Consider the following 20,973-nt stretch of genomic DNA (forward strand, 5'->3'; position numbering starts at 1 on the left):
CCGTAGCGGTTTCCGCGAAAGGCATTGTGGGTAACGTAGTACTTCAGCAGGCACATGTCTTCTCCGCTCGTTATCTGATCCAGTGGCATCATGGCGGGTTTGGAGCTTCTGTCCGACCAAGGCTATCGTCTGGATGGACGCAAAGCCACCGAGCTTCGCAAGGTTCAAGCCCGCATGGGAGTGTTCGCTCAGGCTGACGGCTCAGCGTATTTGGAGCAGGGAAACACCAAAGCCTTAGCGGTTGTGTACGGTCCACACGAAGTAAGTAGCATTGCAAGTTAGCCCAATGCTATGAAAATAACTTAAGTTTGCTATGCATTTGTTTCTTGAGAAATGTCAAATCTATTCAAAAATAAAACTCATGCAATTAACCACTTGATCATTTGCCGTGAAAATCTGAATCGTATTACTATGTGTACGTTTATATAACATTATTTGGATTGTGATATGCTTTACTAAATAATGATTGGAAAAATGCCTGAGCAAAAAAAAAAAGCAATTTTTATTTTGGAAGTATATGAAATATACTGCATCTTTCTCACCTGTCAGATGCGAGGCTCCCGTAGTCGAACCCTTCACGACCGGGCTGTCATCAACTGCCAGTACAGCATGGCCACTTTCAGCATGTCAGAGAGGAAGAGGAGGCCACACGGCGACCGCAAGTCCACCGAGATGAGCCTCCACCTCAAGCAGACCTTTGAGGCCGCAGTGATGACGCAACTCTATCCGCGTTCTCAGATTGACATTTACGTGAAGGTAAATATCCTCCTGTGGGATGTTCTGTATTTAAAAGGAGATGTACACTATTTTTCCGTGTTCTATTACCATGCATGCTCATATAGACCTTGTTGTTTTTCAACAGATCCTCCAATCAGATGGAAGCAACTACAGCGTGTGCGTAAACGCTGCCACCCTAGCCGTGATCGATGCCGGCATACCCATGTTGGACTATGTGTGCGCCTCCACTGTGGGCTTCGTGGACGAAACGCCACTGGCCGACCTATGCTACGCTGAAGAGAGTGGCGGCTTGAGCTCCTTGGCACTAGCGCTGCTGCCTCGCAGCGGACAGATCGCGCTTCTGCAAATGGACGCCAGGCTACACCAGGACCACCTGGAGCCCATGATGGATGCCGCCATGACGGCCTGCAAAGGTGTGAGTAAGGTGCTGGACCAGGTGGTGCGTCAACACCTTCAAGAGGGCTCGCTGGCCACTGGAGACTGATTAGTTATTTTATTTTCATTTCCTGGACTCAAACAAGTCAAGAATCATTTTCACATTTTTGTTTTCCACCAAATATCATTGTACGTTATTTTGTATATGTAAGAAACAATAAATATGTGTTCTTTCTGTAATGTGTCATAAGTTTTATTTATCTATCTGTATGTGAAGCACTTCATTACAGCTCCAGTTGTTGTCAAATTAGCTTTATAAAATTGTAAGAAGAAGCGGCCGACAATAGATAGATGGATGGATGAAGGAACCTTTCATTCGTTTTGGTGGACCTCTATTACCGGAAGTACGTCCTCTATTTCGCTCTTCCGGGTAGAAACAACACAAATTCCAAACGGCAGTAGAAGCAAACTCTTCCCTCCTTCGGCTCTTCTTGCCGGCTTTCCCATTTGGAGAAGGGTAATTATTTTACACTTCATAAAACACGATAATATACAATAATCAATTTATGATAGTTTTGTGTTAGTGCTTAAAAAACTATATCGTCGCTGTGTTAGCTAGTTAGCCAGGTGCATGAAAATTGCCAGTGCGAGCAGGTGTCGCGAGCACGAAAACCGTACCAAATACAGTGTGTATTTAACATTTATTTATCTGTCTATGTATTTGAATACGCCAGTAATTTATATGTTTGCTGTAGGAATCATTCCAGAGCACCATGGGTCTTCTGTCTGATCCCACCAGAAGAAAGGCAATGGTCAGAGTACTGACTCGCCTCAATGCTCCAATCTGGTGTGTTCATTTTGCGCTCACATTCATGTTCATAACATTTTTTAAAGAAGCTTTATTTGCAATATTTCCAATATCCTTAACAGCAAAGGCAATACACAACGGGAGTGGTTATATAACATAAAAGCATGTTGCATTTCAAAGCACTACTTCAATGCTCACAGAGAGCTTTGAACAGAGAGGAACTAGTTCACATAACCAGGGACAGTAGGTCTTAATGTCAAGAACCAAAAGTATGACCCCGAAATCTTGGCGAGGAGCATTTTGGTAAGACCAGTCTCAGAGATCATCCTTCTTATTGGCCATTTGTAAGAGGAATGGCTGTGTTCTTTTGAATGTCTCCAGCGAAAGTTCATCACAGTTATATCACATTTGATAGCACAAAATGCATTTTGAGATATATCACAAGATACCAGACAAGATGTTAGAACGAGCAAGAATGTAAATTGAGAAACTAGTTTAATTGGCGGAAGATATCATGATCCTGTCTTGAACCTCTCATTCCTCTTCCGCCCCTCCAGTCTTCTGTGCTACATGGTAGGCATGGCCTGCTTCATGGGTTTGGCCTTCGAGCCGTTCAACCTGCGCACGTACATGTCGGAGAACGCCATGGGTTCCACCATGGTGGAAGAGCGCTTCCAAGCCGGAGAGAGGGCCATTGTAACGGCCACGGAGTTTGGGGTGCAGAAAAATGAAGTCGGGTAAGACTGACAACGTTCGGATGGATGGCAAACGGTTCTGTTGGAAGAAAATGATTTTGCATGCAGAGGGATGCCGGTGAACTGGCTGGTGAAAGCCATGCGAGATCGAGGCCTGGAGGTGTACACACAGACCTTCTCCCACACACTGCCCTTCCCGGATGAAAACAAAGAGAGATTTGTAAGTCGACTCTTGTCACACATTTTCAGACTCAAACATAATTTCTCCCTTGTTTTCCGTCAAGATGGTGAAAGGTACAAACGTGTACGGCATCCTCCGCGCCCCTCGAGCTCCAAGGACCGAAGCTCTGATTCTGACCGCTCAGTGCGGTCTAGAAGATGACAACAACCAAGCTGTGGGGCTGCTGCTGGTTTTGGCGCAGTACTTCAGAAGTAAGTTTGACATAAGAGTGGACGTGATGCAACAGTAGAAAGTGAAAATACATTTCATCTTGTTTTCCCGTTCATAGGTCAGGTGTACTGGGCCAAGGACATCATCTTCCTCGTCAATGAACACGATCTGATCGGCATCCAGGCCTGGCTGGAGGGATACCACCATACCAACATCTCAGGTGACCCGCCCCTCCTCGTGTACGTGCTGTGACAATCAGGCGTCATTGACATCTTCCTCTGCGTAGGAATGAACTGGTCGCCTATCCAAGGCCGCGCTGGTTCCATCCAGGCGGCGCTGTCCTTGGAACTCAGTAGCAACGTGGTGACCAGCCTGGACATCGTGCTGGAAGGGCTCAACGGGCAGCTGCCCAACCTGGACCTCATGAACCTCTTCTATGCTTTCTGTCATAAGTTTGATGTCCTGTGCACAATCCAGGGCAAGGTAGGAAACAGGCAAAACCAAAACCCTGTTTTAATGTGCGTTCATCCTAAAATGTTGCACCACAGCTGCAGCGGAATGACTGGGAAAGCCTGTCCGGCTACACCCATGCCGTGCAGACCATGATGCTGATGATGGTCAAGCAGGCCAGTGGGCATCCTTGGGGCGACCACGGGCTCTTCCTGCGCTACAACGTGGAGGCGGCCACCATCAAAGGCATCAACAGCTACCGCCAGTACAAGACTTCTGTCAACTCCGTCGGCAGGTTGGTGTTAGCATTCCATCTTAACTCTTTGTCGAGCGGCATCGACTAGAGTCCTAACGAGGAGCGCCGGCGACGTCAATTGCCGCCCCCGAAATTTTTAAAAACTGTAAATACAGAAACGTGAATGTTTTGATTCCTTTGTATGTGTGTGTGTGTACTTTTAGGCTCCTGGAGGCAATGTATCGCAAGCTGAACAACCTCCTGGAGCGCCTGCACCAGGCCTATTTCTTCTACCTTTTGCCCTCTCTGTCCCACTTTGTTCCCATCAGTTACTACATGACGGCTTTCGGCCTTGTCGCCATCACCCTGCCGCTGCGCGTATCCTTACTTTCAGCCCGGTAAAAACAAAAGAAGCAGAATGTTCAATATTATCCTCAACCAAAACGCAGGCTTTGGACCTGTCGGTTGCACTCTCAGTGTCTCCAGCAACAGAAGACGGCGTCGCCAATGTGGAGGAGGTTGCTATCGCTTTGCGCAAGACGACAGTTGCCACTCTACGTACGTCTGTGCTAATCCACGCCCCGCCCCTACTCTCTCAAAACAGTCCAGTCCTCTCGTGCTCTCTGTGCTGACCCCTCTGGTGATCAGCCACTTGACCGGCGTGGCCCTCTACACGCTGCCCGTCCGCTTCCAGGAAATGGCGGTGGAGCACTTCCCGGTGTCCGAGACGGAGGCCGTGGTGCTGACGGTCATCGCGGTGTACACGGCCGGCATGGCTCTGCCTCACAACACGCACAGGTAACATGTGATTTGTGAGTCTTAAAAATGAAATAGAAAGTTCAACAATATCGCACGTGACAGATTTGTGTCTGGCGAGGGGACGGAGCAGGGCTGGAAGGTTCTAAAGCTAGTGACCATGTTGTACTTGGCCGTGCTGCTGGGCTGCACCGCCCTGCTCAACTTCTCACTGGGCTTCATCCTCGCCCTCACGCTGGTGCCCGTGGCCGCCAGCGTCACACCACACATGCCCAAGTATGAAGAGCACACATCAAGCCTCGACCTTCTCCTTCAGACTGACTGACCGCTTGTCGCTTCCGTCAGGTTCCCGACGGCCTTGGTCATGGTGATCCTCAGCCCAGCCGGCACGCTGCTTTTCTCCGTCTTTGCCTTCTATGAGCTACAGGAGATGCCGATGGGCTTCCAGGACTGCTGGCTGCAGTTCCTTTCTGTTATCTCGCAGGGCATCCTGGACCACACGCTGTACGGCTCGATGGTCTTCCCGCTACTGACGCTGATGGTATATCCCTGCTGGCTGGTTTTCTGGAATATCCTTTTCTGGAAGTAGACCACCTGTAAGCCTTCGACTCAACAAAAGTGATCTCAGGTACTTTGTCCACCAAGAATTGGCAGGTATTCCATGAGAAGAATGACTGTACATTTGTTTGACATGACTTATATTAGGAAAGGGCATCAATTGAGAGAGGTTTTTTTTTTGTCTTGAAGAAATAGAGGCAAAATTGAGTGCACTACTTGGCTGCAACCAGATTCAGTCCCAACAACTAGGTTTGCCGTTTGAAGAACTCTTTTTAAGGGGAAGCTATCCAAGTGGAAATAACTGATTGCCAGTTTATTTTCCCATTGTCAATTAAGGCAATGTATTTAAATGCTCACCCCTAATTTGTATTGTCGTTTCCACGTTAATGAAGTAATGCTCAACACTATTTATGAAAAGAAAACATTTGAATATTACGTATGTTGTTTTATTAGCATTTGAGAAAGGACAAAAGTACATTGTGGAGCTGTGAGCTTGTTTTTATACTTGTTTTAAAACGTTGTGCGTCTTGCTTTTGAAATGAAACTGCTGGTGCCCTGTTGTTTTCAAGGTTCTAAAACAAAGTGATGTTGACCTAATGATTGATTTCGCTCAATTTTCTCAATAAGACAACCACGGTGATATGGTAATTGTTTATTGATCTGTCATTTGCGTTTTCTTTTTTTAAACCCAGTCATATGTACTGATAATATCATTCCGTTGCTGTTACACCTTGAGGAGGGAATCTAATGTGAAGTCAAATCAAAGCTCCTAAAATGTACACCGATTAAAAATAGTTGAAAAGAAAAACATGTCCATCAAAGTCGATTTGTAAAGAGTAAAAGCACTTGTAACCACCCTGTAAACAAACTGTCATCTCCAACGCCAACTTCACAGTTTTAGCCTAACAGAGACCCCGACGTTCTCCTGCACCTGCCGGCACCACCTCCCCTTCAATAAATATAAGGGCACCATTTTTTTCTTAAAACTTTAAAAAAAAAAAAAAGAGGTGCGGCTAAACTCGAAGCGTTTTGTCCGTGAACAATGGCCAAACTCTCCTTTCCGGCGTCATGCTACAGTGCTTCAAACGTCTCCAGCAGCCAATCGGCTGCCAGGAGTTTCAGTGCACTTGACAATCATTGCGGTGTATGTAGACAAAATGTATAGCAACACTGGCATAGCATTGTGTTTGTGTGTGTGTGTGTGTGTGTGTACGCGTGCATGTGTGTGAAAGAGGAGATGGCGGCAAAGGGTGGTCAGCTGCTGCTCGAGGCCAGCTCGCCGCGCGCTGCCTGCTGGAGGACGTTGGTGGCGTGTGCGTCAGGTTTGGCTGTAGCGCAGATCTCGCAGCCCGGACGAGAAGGCTTGTTGATGAAAGTGCATGAGGGACACGCCCACTCAGTCTACAGGAAGCAGGAGATATTGGCCAAACTTTTACAATATTGCTCCCTTTAAAGTATTTGTGGCAAAATAGTTTAGGTTGTAAATTGACCCTGTTTAAAATGTTGAGTTACCTGTGGTCTAGTAGGTTTGTTGCTCAAATGCAGATTCTCCATGTCAAGGACAACCTGTAGGTCCGCTGGTTTATCGCCACCACCTGTGATTTAACAAAATACTATCAAAGCAATCATATTTGGTAACTTTTCCTTCTAATGTACAAGCAACAACATAGCTGCAATGAAGTGCTAATCAAAGCTCACCAAAATAACTGGCTGCTCTGAATTTTACATTTTGAAATGCCAGAAAGTTCTTGAACGCCTTTGAAAGGTTGTATTGAGAATCGTCCTACAAGTGGAGGAACTGTGTATAGACGTACCCTGGCCGGTGTGGGGTAACCGCGGTGGCAATGTGCTGTAGCCTCGGCGGTCTTGTGACGCGGGGCCGTTGCCGGGCAGAAGGGCCGGGGCGGACAGGGCGCCCTCCAGATCCTGCTGGAACAGCTGTCGCGTGATGCGAGCCTGGCGCGCTGAGATCAAGTAGAGATACGCCGTGTCGCCGTCGCGCTGCACGCCGTAGGACGCCAGCGAGCGGGGGTCTGTGCATAGACACTGACCCATCACCCAGCGCTGCACGCGTGGGTGGAAGCCGTACTCGGCGAACACCTGAGGGAGGTAACGGATGTTACTCGGTGATGCTAATGGAGGTGTTTTGTTCCAAGTTGAGTTGTGACCTGTTGTTTGAGTGCAGCCACCGTCATGTAGGGGAAGACTTTGACTGTGAAGCAACAGGAAGACGAAACGTCCTCCACCACCACGGACAAGCTGTCATGAATTAGAAAGACAAGGAACTTTCACATAATCAGGTACAAGCACATGACTGAAACTTGCCGTTCTAGTACCTGATCTCCCCACTAGCGTAGTTCTTCTCCGCCGGCTGGATGCTCAGAGCCGCTTTGTGCCGGGCCAGCGCGGACGCGTGGTGGGCAGCAGCCTGTGCGTCGCCGGCCTCCACCGCCTTGACAAGCTCCAAGCAAAGCTCCTCTGAAGCAAATTATAAGAAGTGAGTATATGCATCAAGGAGTTCAAGTTAGCGGATAAGCCGTGACACCCACCGACAAGCGGAAGCGACGGTTCCGCAGCGGCGACGGCCTCTATTTGCTTGCCGCTTGTTTCGTAGGTGGCCATGTTTGCAACTGCGGACAAAAGAAGTCACAAGTGCACGTCGATGTACATGAACATCACAGAGAAAGAGAAAACGGACCCCGTTGGGCCTCTCGCAGCGACGACATGACCACGGTGGCCCACTCCTCTGCCTCGCGATCACAGCGGAAGGAAAAGCGGATAAAGTCGTGAGGCGGCGCCGTCAGACGCATCTCATGGCAGCGCGCCGATTTCACCTCGTAGTGCACCGAGCGCAGGTCGAACTCTACCAACTGGACGGGAAGAAAAAGTGTGTTAGTGTGACCTCCTGACCTCTACAGGTGAGTAAGTACACCCAGTCATAACTGTAGGGGAAGTACTCTGTATACTAGCTGTAAACAGCTCTTATATGACGTTCATTAAATGTTAATAGTTAGCCACAGTTGACAGTCACATTACGCGAGAATAATAATAAGTGTGGTTATTTTGGACCGTCACCAAAACGGCGCAGCGCAATTATCACCCTTAGTTGTAGCCTGTTTTCAAAATTGGCTAGTTTACGAATTGGTATTATTAATAAATGTTACGCTAATGTTCATATTAATTTAATAGGTTTTCTTGAAAACGTAATCAAAATATAGATCAAAAGTTACGTTCGGCAGGCTGCTAGTGTTTAATGATGAAGTCTCACCACGTTGCGGTTCCCGCTGGTGTCCCGTAGGGCCAATCGAAACTCTCCGGCCCGGCTCGGATCCATGCTGAGCTGGAGTCGCAGAGCCTCGCTGTCAGCTCCGGGCAGGCACAAGGGACGAATACCGGAGTGGGACACCGACACGCGGACCGACATTATGACTGTGCTACAGCAAGCCGAAGAAGGAGCGAGGCCGACGTCGAAGGCTCCGGACTGGGAAGAACCGAGCAGCGAGACCTGCGGAGCCCAGCCGCCCGAGCTGAGCGCCATGTCGCCCCGCGGACGTGTGGGGCTTCGGAAGCCCCACCGAATGAGCGTCAGCAACGACTGTACGGCTTAGAAGGTCCACGGATGGGTGGTAAAATCGCGTGTGCTTGCGGGCCGGTCGAATTTGTCCGCCTGCCAGGCTAAGTGTTCCATTTTGACCCAAAGCAAGCCAGCCACCAGATACGGGAAGAAGAGACGAAATAGTGTTGGCTCGTGAGTGACCGATACGTTCAAAAGAACGACTCTTTTCAGTGAACGGGAGTGAACGAATCACTAAAGTGATTCGTTCTTTTTCAGGTCATATGACTTCAACCAGTAGGTGTCGGTATTGCGCATGGAAGCTAATGCCACCTCGCTGTAAAACAAAACGAAGAAGAAAATGACGTAACTTCCCGTTCAAAAATGAGTCGTGATTTCCATCCAGTTCATCGCGAGAACGGATCAGTGAGGGAACGGTTCAGTCAGGGAGCGTGTTGCGTCTCCCTCCTGGCGTGAACTATAAGCCAGAATGCCGATTTATGATTTGCCAAGGAAAGAAACACCACTTCTTTTATGCACGTTTTCTCCAACCTAACGGCTAACTTTATTGCATGAAGGGATGCGCCGTAATGCAACAACGGGGAGATTATGCTTCTCTTTGGGTAATCTTTATTATTTTGGTGGTTTTTAAATAACGTGTGTACATATATATGCCTAAATATTGTTATCCAATATACTTACTGCAATTTCACATTAGATTGCTGTATGAAATGTTATTTTAATAAACATTAAAACCTGTTAAAACTTGTCTGGTGTTTTATTGTTTTTTTGGGGGGCATGAAAACAAATCAGACATTTGGTTAACTGCTTTATATGACAATATGTATATGTGTTTTACATTGTGTAATATGTGTTGGTGTCCCCCAAAATAAAGAGCAAGTAGTCAAATACACATTCTTGACACGTACAAAAAATGCATAAAGTTATTAGGTACACCTAAAAATGGCGGTGTACCTAATGGAGTGTCCGAGTGATGTCACAGATCAACCAGCCAGTTGGGGTGAGGGCGGGTGTGGCACTTTTCACTTAAACCAGGAGTGGCGACCTCCAGTCTTCGAGGGGCCGCGTTCCAATATGTTTTCAAAGTAACCCTCGTTAAGTGCAGGTGCGTAAAAAGTTTTAGCTCCTTTTGAACGTGAAAGTGGCTAAAACTTTTCACGCAGGTGCGCTTAACGAGGGAATCCTGGTAAACATGTTGGAATGCGGCCCCAAGGACTAGAGCTTGACACCTGTGACCTTTGACCATGATATTTCCCTAATAAAGCGACCTGTTATTAGGTACACTTGAAAATGGCGGTGTACCTAATGGAGTGTCCGTGTGATTCCCTCGTTAAGTGCAGGTGCGTGAAAAGTTTTAGCTCCTTTTGAACGTGAAAGTGGCTAAAACTTTTCACGCACCTGCACTTAACGAGGGTCACTTGGAAAACATGTTGGAACGCGGCCCCGAGGACTAGAGCTTGACACCTGTGACCTTTGACCATGATATTTCCCTAATAAAGTGGCCTGTTATTAGGTACACTTGAAAGTGGCGGTGTACCTAATGGAGTGTCCGTGTCATTCCCTCGTTAAGTGCAGGTGCGTGAAAAGTTTTAGCTGCTTTTGAACGTGAAAGTGGCTAAAACTTTTCACGCACCTGCACTTAACGAGGGTCACTTGGAAAACATGTTGGAACGCGGCCCCGAGGGCTAGAGCTTGACACCTGTGACCTTTGACCATGATATTTCCCTAATAAAGTGGCCTGTTATTAGGTACACTTGAAAGTGGCGGTGTACCTAATGGAGTGTCCATGTCATTCCCTCGTTAAGTGCAGGTGCGTGAAAAGTTTTAGCTCCTTTTGAACGTGAAAGTGGCTAAAACTTTTCACGCACCTGCACTTAACGAGGGTCACTTGGAAAACATGTTGGAACGCGGCCCCGAGGACTAGAGCTTGACACCTGTGACCTTTGACCATGATATTTCCCTAATAAAGTGGCCTGTTATTAGGTACACTTGAAAGTGGCGGTGTACCTAATGGAGTGTCCGTGTCATTCCCTCGTTAAGTGCACCTGCGTGAAAAGTTTTAGCTCCTTTTGAACGTGAAAGTGGCTAAAACTTTTCACGCACCTGCACTTAACGAGGGTCACTTGGAAAACATGTTGGAACGCGGCCCCGAGGACTAGAGCTTGACACCTGTGACCTTTGACCGTGATATTTCCCTAATAAAGTGGCCTGTTATTAGGTACACTTGAAAATGGCAGTGTACCTAAAGGAGTGTCCAAAAGATGTCACAGATCAAACAGCCAATCAGAAAGTGGGGGTGAGGGCGGGTGTGGCACTTTTCATTTTCATTTAAGCTTTGACCATTTTTCCCTATTGAATTGGCTTGTGATTAGGTACACCAGAAAATGACGGTGTACCTAATGGAGTGTCTGAATGACGTCACAGATCTAACAGCCAATCAGAAAGTGGGGGTGAGGGTGGGTGTGGCACTTTTCACTTTCCGTGAAGCTTTGACCATGATTTTTGATTATTTGATTTATTAAAAATAATTTTAAAAAAAGGATCAGTGTGTGTGTGTGTAACGAATCTTTTGAGTAAACTAATTCTAAAGATTCAGTTCACTTAAAAGAACTGGAATGCACATCACAAAGACGAAACAAAACAGGAAAGAGACGGGCAATACGTCATATGTTCATCAAACATTATGGTCCGTCAGGAAACAACGCGAGATTCTTAAAAATTGGTTTTGCGTAGTTTTTCGTGTGTGAGATTCAAGATTCAAGAGTGTTTATTCACCATGTATGAGCGTGCAAAACAAGGAATTTGACTTTGGTAAATCACAGCCTCACTTCAACATTTAGGTGACTAACAACACTCAGGACATGTGAAAAATGGCAAATATTCTCAAACATCCCCTGATCTTAAACTCCCAAGAGGGCAAGGAAAAACTCAAAACTCCAGCTAGGGGAAATGAGAAACCTTGAGAAGAGACCACAGATGGGAGGGTCCCTCTTCCAGGATGACCAGGCTGCAATGGATGCAGAGAGGACACATAGTACAAACAGTGCAGACAATTCAAAAAAGGTGTGGAGAGCAGGATGTTATTGCACAGTAATGACTCTGAGACTCTAAGAGTGGTGTGAGTTCATCAGAGCAACTGCCTGGGGGAAGAAGCTGCCTCTGTGTCTGCTGGTTTTGGCGTACAGAGCTCTATAACGCCATCTGGAGGGGAGTAGTTCAAACAGACTGCAACCTGGGTGAGAAGGGTCTGTAGAGATGTTACTTGCACGTTTCCTGGTCCTGGACAGGTACAAGTCTTGGATAGATGGGAGGTTGATTCTAATTATCTTTTCTGCAGTCCTGATTGTCCGTTGCAGTCTGTGCTTGTACAAGACAAGGAGGCCGATCCAGTGATGGAGGTGCAGAGGACAGAGTGGACGATGGCAGTGTCGAAGGTCTTCAGCAGCTCCTGCAGCAGGTTGAACTTCTTGAGCTGTCTCAGGAAGTACAGCCTCTGCTGGGCCTTCTTCCGGACAGAGTCTATGTGGCCGGTCCATTTCAGGTCCCGAGAGATTGTGGTTCCCAGGAACTTGAAGGTGTCTGTGGAGAGAATAGTATTACTGTGGATAGTGAGGGGTGAAAGTGGTGAAGGGTCTCACCTGAAGTCCATGGTCACCTCCACGGTCTTGAGCGGGTTCAGCTCCAGGTGATTTTGGCTGCACCAGTGGACCAGCCGCTCCACCTCTTGTCTGTACGCAGTCTCATCACCGTCCTGGATCAGTCCGACGAGAGTGGTGTCGTCTGCATACTTCATGAGCTTCACAGGAGAGTCACCTGAGGAGAAATCGTTGGTGTAGAGAGAGAAGAGCAGTGGGGAGAGGACGCACCCCTGAGGGGCGCCAGTATTGGTGGTCCGGTGAGAAGTTGTTTAGCACTGATTCCACTTGTTGGATGTCATGACCTGAACAAAAGACATTGGTGTTATTTGTAAAATTGACGAGTTTTAGTTCTCTAGGTTACATGCATAATACTGAAAAGAACATGATTAGTCATCAGATTTTTCCACACAAACAAGTGATTAAGTAAAAGTGAAAAGGGGAGCGTGATGACACGTTTTCTTCCTCAAATAACATATTTACAACACTTTTTTTTTTTATGAATGCACACAAAACATTAGCTCCACAAACGAGAGCGTTCATTTTTTCAAGTGTGGGCTTTAGTGCCCGTTGCACCACACAAGGGACACACGTAGCAACGGAGGATAGGGCACAAAACGTCACCGTTGAGGTCTTTAAGCCAGTGAGACTTGTAGATAAGTGCACTTTCACCATTGCGTCTACAAAAGCTGCACCTCATGGTTGGAACACGCCGAGATGGAACCTGGGGTCGCTGCTGACGCGGGATGTTTCTCCGCAGCAGCAGTACTTTTGTCGTTGGTCCCCAAAGAGCGCGAGCAAGCCGTTGAGTAGATTCAACGTGCAGGGACCACATGATGTCCGGTGGCTGTCCCATGTTCACACATCCAACATGATCAGCTGGAACAATGGTCTCGCCGTCGCTTGTATCTGCGGGTGGGTATGCAGGTGGGTTAGCCGGTGGGTTAGCAGGAAGAGATAAAAAGCTCCCGCCATTGCCATATTACGAGTGTGGCGCAGCGGCCTCAGCGCGAGATCCAAAGCTCCCGCCATCACCATATTGCGAGTGTGGTGTAGCGGCCTCAGAGCGAGATTGCATGGAGGTTCTCGAAGCGACGATATCTCGGACGACATCTGACAGACTCATGTAGTCTTTACAAATTTCAAAAATTTTGAAGTCATCATCCGTGGAGGAATTCTACCGTGCCGTGGTGTTCGTTGAGGCGTTTTCAACACGACGACGACTCTTGAGTTTAGAAAGGTTGACCACGCGCCCTTAATTGCCCGGATGTACTGTTGGCGGTAATTGTCGTAAAGAGAGCAGGTGAAGGGGCTTGACGACTGTACGGAAGAGGGTTAGGGACATTGAAGAAAAAAAAACGAGGGGTAACAGGATTCTGACTTTTTTTCCTCAGAATTCTGACTTAAAAAAATAAAATAAAAAAAAACGAGGGGTGACAGGATTCTGACTTTTTTTTTATCAGAATTTTTACTTTAAAGTTAGAATTCATTCTACTTTCAACAAAACAAAATGGCATTATATGTACTCCCCCCCCCCCTAAAAAAAAGTTGTTTCTTTAATTTATTTGCATTTTATTAAACCTACAAATGTGTCAGATCATTTTCCCGGAACCTGTATAACAACAATTCGTGGTACGAGGAGTTATCAAACGGACGAGAAGGACATATTAAAACGGTCTGAATTCACCCTTAGACTCAACGCAGACGTCACCTGAGAAGTTTAGAAAGGTTCAAATGAATACAAGCATCAAAACCTTATAATGTCTAACAACTTGCTCCAATGTTGACTTATTAACTGCCTTTACTTGTGCATCAGCCAATCATCTTGCGGCCTTCAATACAAACCAAAAGGCATGCCTGTTAATGAAGTACTCATTCCTTTTTCACCCATGTTTTTCTTCAACCAGGAATAATTTCGCTGACTGTTAGACAGCAGAAAGGAGTTGCTGACATGCAGGAGATGAGCTCCCGCCTGATGACCGTGAGGCCGGACAAGATAGCGGCCCTGGTGGAACGAGCGGCTCGTATCAAGGAGACGCTGGAGCAGGTAAACACGGTGATTGAAATCAACAAAATGTGTGTTTCTTTGTACTTTTCCAACCAAATGCGGCATCCAGGGAACGAAGCCCTACAGGGATGTGATCGATGTCTCCTGGGGTGACCCTCACAAGGCCGGCATGAAACCTCTTACCTTTGTCAGACAGGTAACAAAGATGGATCGTGATAAAAAAAATTCAGTCGATTAATTTGAATGTGCTGGGGCAGGTAATCGCTGCTTGTCTTTACCCACAACTCCTGGATGGCGACAACCTGCCGGTGGACGTCAAACAGCGGACGGAGAAGATCCTCCGCTACTGTGATGGCGGCAGTGTCGGTAATTAGGGAGGGAGGAACTAATCTATCGAGCCTTTATCGAGTTCTTCAATCTGTATGAATCAATTTGGGTTGCCTGATAGTTTTTAAAATTTGACTGGAAAGGAGATCTTTCTTTGTTTTCAGGCTCGTACACACTCACAGCGGGTATCCCCGAAATAGTAGAGAGCGTCGCTCAGTTCATCAGCCAACGCGACGGCGTTCCAGCAGATCCCGAAAACATTTGGATCCATCCCGGCTCCCAGACATCGCTCAAGGTATTCACTCGTTTTGTTTTGATTAGACCACGCTTGCTTCAGTGTAGAACTCAACATCTTGCATGATGTTGCCCAAACGAGCAGAGCATTCTGGCGCTGATGCTGAGCAGCGAGGTGTCCACCAAGAGGGCCGTGCTCGTGCCGGTGCCGGGCCACAACACCACCCCCTTGTCCGTGATAGCCTTAGGGGGCGTGGCTGTCCCCTACTTTCTGGATGAGGAGCGTGGCTGGGAGCTGCGGGTGGACGAGCTGCAGCGAGCCTTGGTGTCCGCCCGGGGAACGTGCCGGCCTATCGCTTTGTACGTCATCAACCCGGGAAACCCCACAGGTGCGTGCGTCCGAAGCTCAACAGGCATTTGCGTCCTTAACGTTTACTTTGTCACTGCTGGTGCTCCTCAGGGCACATCCAAAGCAGGAAGTCCATGGAGGAGGTCATCAGGTTTGCGGCAGAGAACAAACTCTTCCTTCTTGCTGATGAGGTGAGGAGTTTTAAATCTGTGAAAATAATAATAATCAACACAATATTTGAATCTTCATGTATTTCTTATACGACACAACACAACTTGATTCATATTGGTGATATGCAAATGAGCTGAGTGATGTCATCCCCACAGGTATACCAGGGCAGCGTTTACGACACCAACAGTGAGTTTGTGTCGTACAAGAAGCTCCTGCATGAGCTGGGGCCTCCTCTGTCCCACACGCTGGAGCTGGCCTCCTTCCACTCGGTATCCAAAGGCTTCCTGGGAGAGTAAGCCGTGAATCACATGGCATGAGCAAAGGCTCCCGATTGGCCCGTGTAGTCACCTTTTGCTCCCAGGTGCGGTCTTCGAGGAGGATACGTGGAGCTGCTCAATTTGGATCCCGCCGTCATGCCGTACGTCCAGCAGGTGTTCCAATTGCTCACCACTCCGCCTGTTATCGGGCAAATTGCTTTGGAGCTGATGGCCAAGCCCCCTCAGCCGGGAGATCCCTCACACCCGCTTTTCAAGCGTGTGAGTCCAAAATTTCACACAAAATCATCTCGATATTCAGTCAATCGCCGGAGTATGGTGGATCGATCCCATTTCCGTAGGAGACGGACCTCATGAGGAGCACGCTGGCTGACAACGTGAAGAGAGCGCAGCAGGTTCTCCAACAGCTGCCTGCAGTCAGCTGCCAGCCGATACAGGGAGGAGGTTTTGCATTCCCCAGACTGCACCTGACGCCAAAAGCCATCCGAAAAGCCAAGGTCACGCGCAGCTCATTTGTGCTTGACTTGGCTTGACTCACTGGCAGTTTTTAAGCAAATAATATTGACTTGTTCTAAACACAGCAGCACTGGCATATTTGAATGGCCATTTCAACAATGTCATGTTTCAGGAAGCCGACATGGAACCTGACATGTTCTACTGCACCAGACTGCTGGAGGACACCGGTGTGCTTCTTAGTCCGGGCTGCGTGTATGGACAAAAGGAAGGCACCTACCATATCAGGTGAGCATTTTTGCCCAGGCCATGTATAGTACGTTTTTTTTCTTATCTAAAAAGACAAAAAAAATATTTTTTTAATTTCAAAACAAAATTACCAAGGGTTTTTTTTTTAAGCAAAAAAAAAAAATCACCTGAAAAGAAATGACCTTGATGTTGACCTTTGACCCCATGACCCCTAAAAATGACTACGTATAACACCTAATGACCTAAGAAACTTAATGCTGACACTGTTCTGTTAACATTGTGATCAATGTCACTTTCATTTTCTTGTACAGATTTTCCATTTTGACTGCTGCAGACGTCATGGAGGAACTTCTGAGACGCCTCAGTGCCTTTCACTTACAGTTCATGAAGGACTTTTCATAAATATTTCTTACATTTAGTAATCCGACGACGTCTGACAAAAGTGTAGATGTCCTATTTCTATGGTCAAATAAAGTAAAAACACTTACCTGGATGATTGATAGATTAACCAATTAATAAAACAAAAACATTGTCAGGGGATTTGATTTAGTAAAATGTGAACGTTTAAACAAGTCATAGTAAGATTAAAACAAATCAAATGTGTACACTCACCACACTGACTATCTGCAGTGTCTGCAATAAAGCTGAAGAAAAAGCAAAATCTCAATTTCCATCCATCCATCGATTTGATTCCTTTTTTTTGTTTGTTTTATTATTTTGGCTGAGCTTTACATCGTATAACTTTTAGGACACGACTATATAATTTCATTTATATGAACAAAAACAAACATTTTCATAAGTCTTAGCATGAGTCTGCACAATCCAAATGAATGGATTTCTTCAATAATTATATTAGGTACTTAAACAAAAAAAAGCTAATAAATACCTGCAGTTCAGTTAATCTGTGATGTATATTCATGATCAATCCACCTCGCTATCATTTGGAGTCCACGCTTTGCCATCTGAGCTATTCAGCAGGTCCACCAGCAAAGAGATGAGCTCACCGTCCTGGCTTGAGTACGCGGCAGCGGGTTGTCTGAGGTTGCGACGCAGCATGGCCTGGATGGACGTCCGCAATTCCCACAGCAGTTCCCATGTGTTGGTCGACAACCGGCAGCGTGCTAGCGGGCAGCCCGAGAGCGCCACCTCCACGTCATCTCCGCTCACTGAACACATGTACAGGAGGAGATTTTTCCGAAAGGGGTGGGAGATTCTCGTTAACTAAAGCGAACAAAAAAAAGAAAATGGCATTGAGGCTCACCGGTTTCCGTGACGTCGCAGTCTGTGAGCAAAAGCAGGGCGAGGGGATGGACGGCTGAAGAGTCGCGGATGAAAACGGAGCCATTGGACTTGACGGCGCCGAAGAAGGTGAGCCATCGACAAGTAAGTTCATCATTTTTTCTGCAAATCAGCAAAAAAAAAAAAAGGACGTCAGGAAATGTGCTACACGTCTTCTAAAAAGCGCATCGCACCTGTTGACAGTGGAGCGATGGAGGAGGACGCCGCCACCCAGCGTGCGGAATGACAGGTTGTTCGGACGAAAGCGCCCACCTTTGGTCACGATGCCTCTCTTCACCTAAAATTTTTGAGTTGGAGGGAAAAAAAAAAAGTTTTTCAGTTGCGGTATTTCTGTTGTGAAGCCCTTCCAATTCACTCGTACCTGGATGAGGTTGGGATAGAGTCCGGCCAGCAGCACGGCTTTGAGCAATTGCTCTTGCTCGCTGTGCTGATTGACTAGCGACGAGTGACGTTGGCACTCAATGGCACGGGACACCAGTTGAGCCTCACACAGATTCTCGCTGAACTGAGAGATGAGACCTGCAGCAAAATAAAGCAAGAGATGGTCTTTAATAAGCTATAAAATCAAACGACTATGATGAGAGCGTACCATTAATGAAGCGCAGGCTGGCCTTGGACAAGCAGAATTCCTCCAAGTAGCTGTCTCGCTCCAAGCGGTCTCCTTCCTTCTGAAGTTTCCTCCAGCCCAGCACAGCGCGGCTGAACGCCAGGTAGTCGCTGCTGCTGGAGCCGCTCAGCTCGGCTTTAGCCTGCCGATGACAGCGGCGACGAATCAGCGCGGGCGGTCCAGCGCGACACCAACCGCGGCCAATCTCACCTTGGCCACCGGTGCTCGGTTCTGTAGGCTGTTGTGGAATGGGTCTCGCGTGAGGCAGGCGGCGATGGACAACATGGGCAAGGCGCAGCGGAACATAGCGCCCAGCACCAGAACTTTGCCCAGACGTGGGTCACATGACATTGAAGCCACGCGGACTCCCAAAGGCGTCAGCGATTCCTGCCGGTCCAGGACGCCTGCATGCAGGAAATAATGAGAAACACTTTAAGGAGAATTCTTTTTTTATTCAATTATGGGATGAAGTTGTAAAAAAAAAAAAAGACTCACCAATGTCTTGCAGATTTCGTACGGCATCCGACACGGCTTCCTGTTCAGGGCTGTCCAACACTTGGGATAAAAAGTCAACAGCCTGTATCGGAAAAACAGAGCGCATGACTCAACATGCTGGAGGCGTGACGGATGAAGGCATTCAAATGACACGGCATCGAGGAAGAACCTTTAATTTGGGACTGTGGATCTTGGCCTGGACCACTAAGCTCTCCAGGGGGGTGCGAAGGATCTCCGGGATGGGGAAAGGCGTCATGGCGTCCAGTTGTTTGCGAGGGAACAGATGGTACGACTGACCCGGCTGACAGCGCCCCGCTCGGCCTTTTCTCTGAGTCACGTTGGATCGCGATATCCACACCGTGTCCAAACACGACACCTGACATCAGCACAAATGACCTTAGGACTGTCCTTGCGCTGCTATAAAATATTTGTTTTGAATTTATATGTCAAAATATAAACGTATTTTTTCTTCTAAACATACAAGGGAGTCTTACTTTAGTGCGCGGGTCATAACTATGCTCCTTGTGTGTTCCGGCATCCACCACGTGAACAACGTCGTCGATAGTGATTGAGGTCTCCGCTATGTTGGTGGCGAGGACAATTTTCCTACAGCCCTCTGGGGGGCGCTGGAACACTGCCTGCTGGTCTGCCACTGCCAAACTTGAGTGCACTGAATACAAGAAAGGGAGACGTTATTATTCTTTTTTTATTTTTTTAAAGGTAGATATTTACACTTACATGGCAGGATCTTGTGCAAGCGAGACGAAAAGTGTGGCTTCATCTGGAGCGTCTCTTGAACCGTCTTGATGTCTTGCCATCCGGGCAGGAAACACAATAAGGCACCTGTGGGAGGAAGGACATTTGAAATGTGAAGTCAATGAATAGCTGGAAAGGACAGAAGAGAGGGTGGGGGATTGGGTTGCTACCTGGTTCGCCACGTTTGTCGATGTGCTCGATGACGTCGGCAACAAGATCCAGATCTGGACCGACCTCATCGCTTTGTCTCTATTCTCACAATAATGACAAGTTTGTAGAAATAACAACTTGATTCCTCTCATTATAAAAAGTATAAAGCATCCAGTCTCACCTTTCTGTTGTGTTCCATCGGCAGGGGCCGCCCCAATTCCCTCAGCACGTCCTCCAGGTAGCTGTCCTGCACGGGGTGCATGAATCCCGGCACCTTGACGACGGGACATCCTCCGAAGTAGCGTGCCAGTCGTTGGTTGTCCCCGGTGGCGCTCATTAGCACCACCCGCAGGTCGGGGTTCTTGCTCATGCAAGAGCGCAGCAGCGCTAGCAGGAGGTCCGTGTTGACGTCGCGCTCGTGAACCTCGTCCACCACTACGTGGCTGATGCCCCTCAGGCTGGGATTGGACTGCAGCTTCCTCAGCAGGACACCCACCGTCAAGAAGAGCAAGGCGCCGCCGCTTTGCTCTGGTGGTCTGCTCTCCAGTCTCACCTGTACAGAGGGAGTCGGTTATCGTTGACTTGATTCTTTTCAATAAAATATTTAGAAATAAAAATCATGAACATTTCTTGATTGAATTGAGTTTCAAACATCATCTACCTGATAGCCGACCGAGCGTTTGAGAGCAGGGCCCATCTCCTGGGCCACGCGTTGGGCCACCGACACTGCGCTTATCCGGCGAGGTTGCGTCACCAGGACGTTGCACTCGGCGCCGTGTCCCGCCGACACACAATCCTCCAGCAGGAAGCGAGGGATGCGAGTTGTTTTGCCGCAGCCAGTCTCGCCGGCGATCACGACCGCTCGGGAAGCTCGCACAGCCGAGACCACGCGCTGCCGGTGGGCGTCGACCGGCAACACCACGCTGGGGCCCGGCCCGACGCTTTCCCACTCTTCCTGAAGAAACTCGTTGAGACGCTGTGTTTCCTGAGGCGACCGCTCCCTGTACACTTTGCCCGTGATAGCGTCCAGCGTCAAGTCCTCCTCTACACTGTCCTGCTTGACGTCGTCATCCTCTTCTTCGTAGAACTTCTGCACTTCAGCTTCCACTGGATACTGTCATCGATGCAAAAATCACACCAATGTGCAGTTTGAGTTAACTTCTTAATTCCCTTGGACACACAACTTTGACAGGACTGACCCGTGTGAGATGTTCCCTCATACGCTCTTCCAGGTACGTGGGAACTTCCACCCGGAGAGGCCGCCGCTCACGTTCTCCGGCCTCCCTCACCTTGTCCCCGTGGTACTTGGCGTGACTCAGTGGGTTGTTGTTCTTATCCAGCAAATTTAGTTCCTGCGTTGGGCCACACGTGGGCAGTGTCAGTGC

At 47.9% G+C, this 20,973-nt stretch overlaps 5 protein-coding genes and 1 long non-coding RNA gene across 12 annotated transcripts in view; 3 read left to right on the forward strand and 3 right to left on the reverse strand.

Moving 5' to 3' along the window:
* Positions 1–18: 18 nt before the first annotated feature.
* Positions 19–1,353, forward strand: exosc4 (exosome component 4). Its single transcript, XM_088395527.1, has 3 exons — positions 19–261; positions 550–756; positions 863–1,353. Exons 1-3 carry the CDS (start codon positions 91–93, stop codon positions 1,220–1,222), a joined length of 738 nt encoding a protein of 245 aa, XP_088251653.1. The 5' UTR covers positions 19–90; the 3' UTR covers positions 1,223–1,353.
* A 128-nt stretch (positions 1,354–1,481) lies between these two features.
* On the forward strand, positions 1,482–5,814 carry gpaa1 (glycosylphosphatidylinositol anchor attachment 1). Of its 3 annotated transcripts, XM_088396820.1 has the most exons (14): positions 1,482–1,630; positions 1,869–1,960; positions 2,479–2,658; positions 2,725–2,836; positions 2,901–3,048; positions 3,126–3,227; positions 3,294–3,490; positions 3,556–3,752; positions 3,917–4,070; positions 4,142–4,210; positions 4,297–4,490; positions 4,554–4,724; positions 4,794–5,076; positions 5,196–5,814. In XM_088396820.1, the coding sequence occupies exons 2-13, from the start codon at positions 1,887–1,889 to the stop codon at positions 5,035–5,037; spliced, it is 1,842 nt and encodes a 613-aa protein (XP_088252946.1). In that variant the 5' UTR covers positions 1,482–1,630; positions 1,869–1,886; the 3' UTR covers positions 5,038–5,076; positions 5,196–5,814. The 3 variants fall into 3 exon arrangements, with proteins under 3 accessions (XP_088252946.1, XP_088252944.1, XP_088252947.1); XM_088396818.1 differs by having other exon boundaries at positions 4,794–5,814; XM_088396821.1 differs by lacking the exons at positions 1,482–1,630; positions 1,869–1,960 and adding an exon at positions 2,124–2,224 and having other exon boundaries at positions 4,794–5,814.
* LOC148387249 (ranBP-type and C3HC4-type zinc finger-containing protein 1-like) lies at positions 5,644–8,763 on the reverse strand. Its single transcript, XM_088396822.1, has 8 exons — positions 8,275–8,763; positions 7,705–7,876; positions 7,556–7,636; positions 7,343–7,484; positions 7,175–7,265; positions 6,821–7,106; positions 6,519–6,601; positions 5,644–6,407 (listed from the first exon to the last, which is right to left on the reverse strand). The coding sequence occupies exons 1-8, from the start codon at positions 8,542–8,544 to the stop codon at positions 6,261–6,263; spliced, it is 1,272 nt and encodes a 423-aa protein (XP_088252948.1). The 5' UTR covers positions 8,545–8,763; the 3' UTR covers positions 5,644–6,260.
* A 3,627-nt stretch (positions 8,764–12,390) lies between these two features.
* Positions 12,391–16,956, forward strand: LOC148387250 (alanine aminotransferase 1). Of its 3 annotated transcripts, none has more exons than XM_088396058.1 (12): positions 12,391–12,475; positions 14,123–14,262; positions 14,333–14,419; positions 14,481–14,589; positions 14,715–14,845; positions 14,930–15,173; positions 15,245–15,324; positions 15,460–15,596; positions 15,666–15,840; positions 15,921–16,076; positions 16,208–16,320; positions 16,593–16,956. In XM_088396058.1, the coding sequence occupies exons 2-12, from the start codon at positions 14,167–14,169 to the stop codon at positions 16,681–16,683; spliced, it is 1,419 nt and encodes a 472-aa protein (XP_088252184.1). In that variant the 5' UTR covers positions 12,391–12,475; positions 14,123–14,166; the 3' UTR covers positions 16,684–16,956. The 3 variants fall into 3 exon arrangements, with proteins under 3 accessions (XP_088252184.1, XP_088252182.1, XP_088252183.1); XM_088396056.1 differs by lacking the exon at positions 12,391–12,475 and adding an exon at positions 12,817–13,142; XM_088396057.1 differs by lacking the exon at positions 12,391–12,475 and adding an exon at positions 12,817–13,130.
* LOC148387251 (uncharacterized) lies at positions 13,067–16,360 on the reverse strand. The gene is made up of 3 exons (XR_015862534.1): positions 15,653–16,360; positions 15,466–15,588; positions 13,067–15,340 (listed from the first exon to the last, which is right to left on the reverse strand). It is a non-coding gene; the product is annotated as an uncharacterized LOC148387251 (long non-coding RNA).
* A 6-nt stretch (positions 16,957–16,962) lies between the features above and the next one.
* Positions 16,963–20,973, reverse strand: part of dhx30 (DEAH (Asp-Glu-Ala-His) box helicase 30) — a 53,079-nt gene continuing 49,068 nt past the window's right edge. For all 3 annotated transcript variants that reach the window (XM_088396055.1, XM_088396053.1, XM_088396054.1), the window contains 14 exons: positions 20,788–20,940; positions 20,250–20,702; positions 19,770–20,141; positions 19,609–19,687; positions 19,421–19,525; positions 19,177–19,352; positions 18,852–19,058; positions 18,683–18,764; positions 18,398–18,591; positions 18,170–18,329; positions 17,942–18,099; positions 17,754–17,857; positions 17,543–17,682; positions 16,963–17,447 (listed from right to left, as the gene is read on the reverse strand). In XM_088396055.1, coding sequence (XP_088252181.1) covers positions 17,203–17,447; positions 17,543–17,682; positions 17,754–17,857; positions 17,942–18,099; positions 18,170–18,329; positions 18,398–18,591; positions 18,683–18,764; positions 18,852–19,058; positions 19,177–19,352; positions 19,421–19,525; positions 19,609–19,687; positions 19,770–20,141; positions 20,250–20,702; positions 20,788–20,940 — 2,628 coding nt within the window. In that variant the 3' untranslated portion in view covers positions 16,963–17,202. The remainder of the gene's footprint in view (positions 17,448–17,542; positions 17,683–17,753; positions 17,858–17,941; positions 18,100–18,169; positions 18,330–18,397; positions 18,592–18,682; positions 18,765–18,851; positions 19,059–19,176; positions 19,353–19,420; positions 19,526–19,608; positions 19,688–19,769; positions 20,142–20,249; positions 20,703–20,787; positions 20,941–20,973) is intronic.

The sequence above is a fragment of the Syngnathus floridae genome, chromosome 14, assembly GCF_059516105.1.
Source record: "Syngnathus floridae isolate MCC-2025c chromosome 14, RoL_Sflo_1.0, whole genome shotgun sequence".
NCBI lineage: Eukaryota > Metazoa > Chordata > Actinopteri > Syngnathiformes > Syngnathidae > Syngnathus > Syngnathus floridae.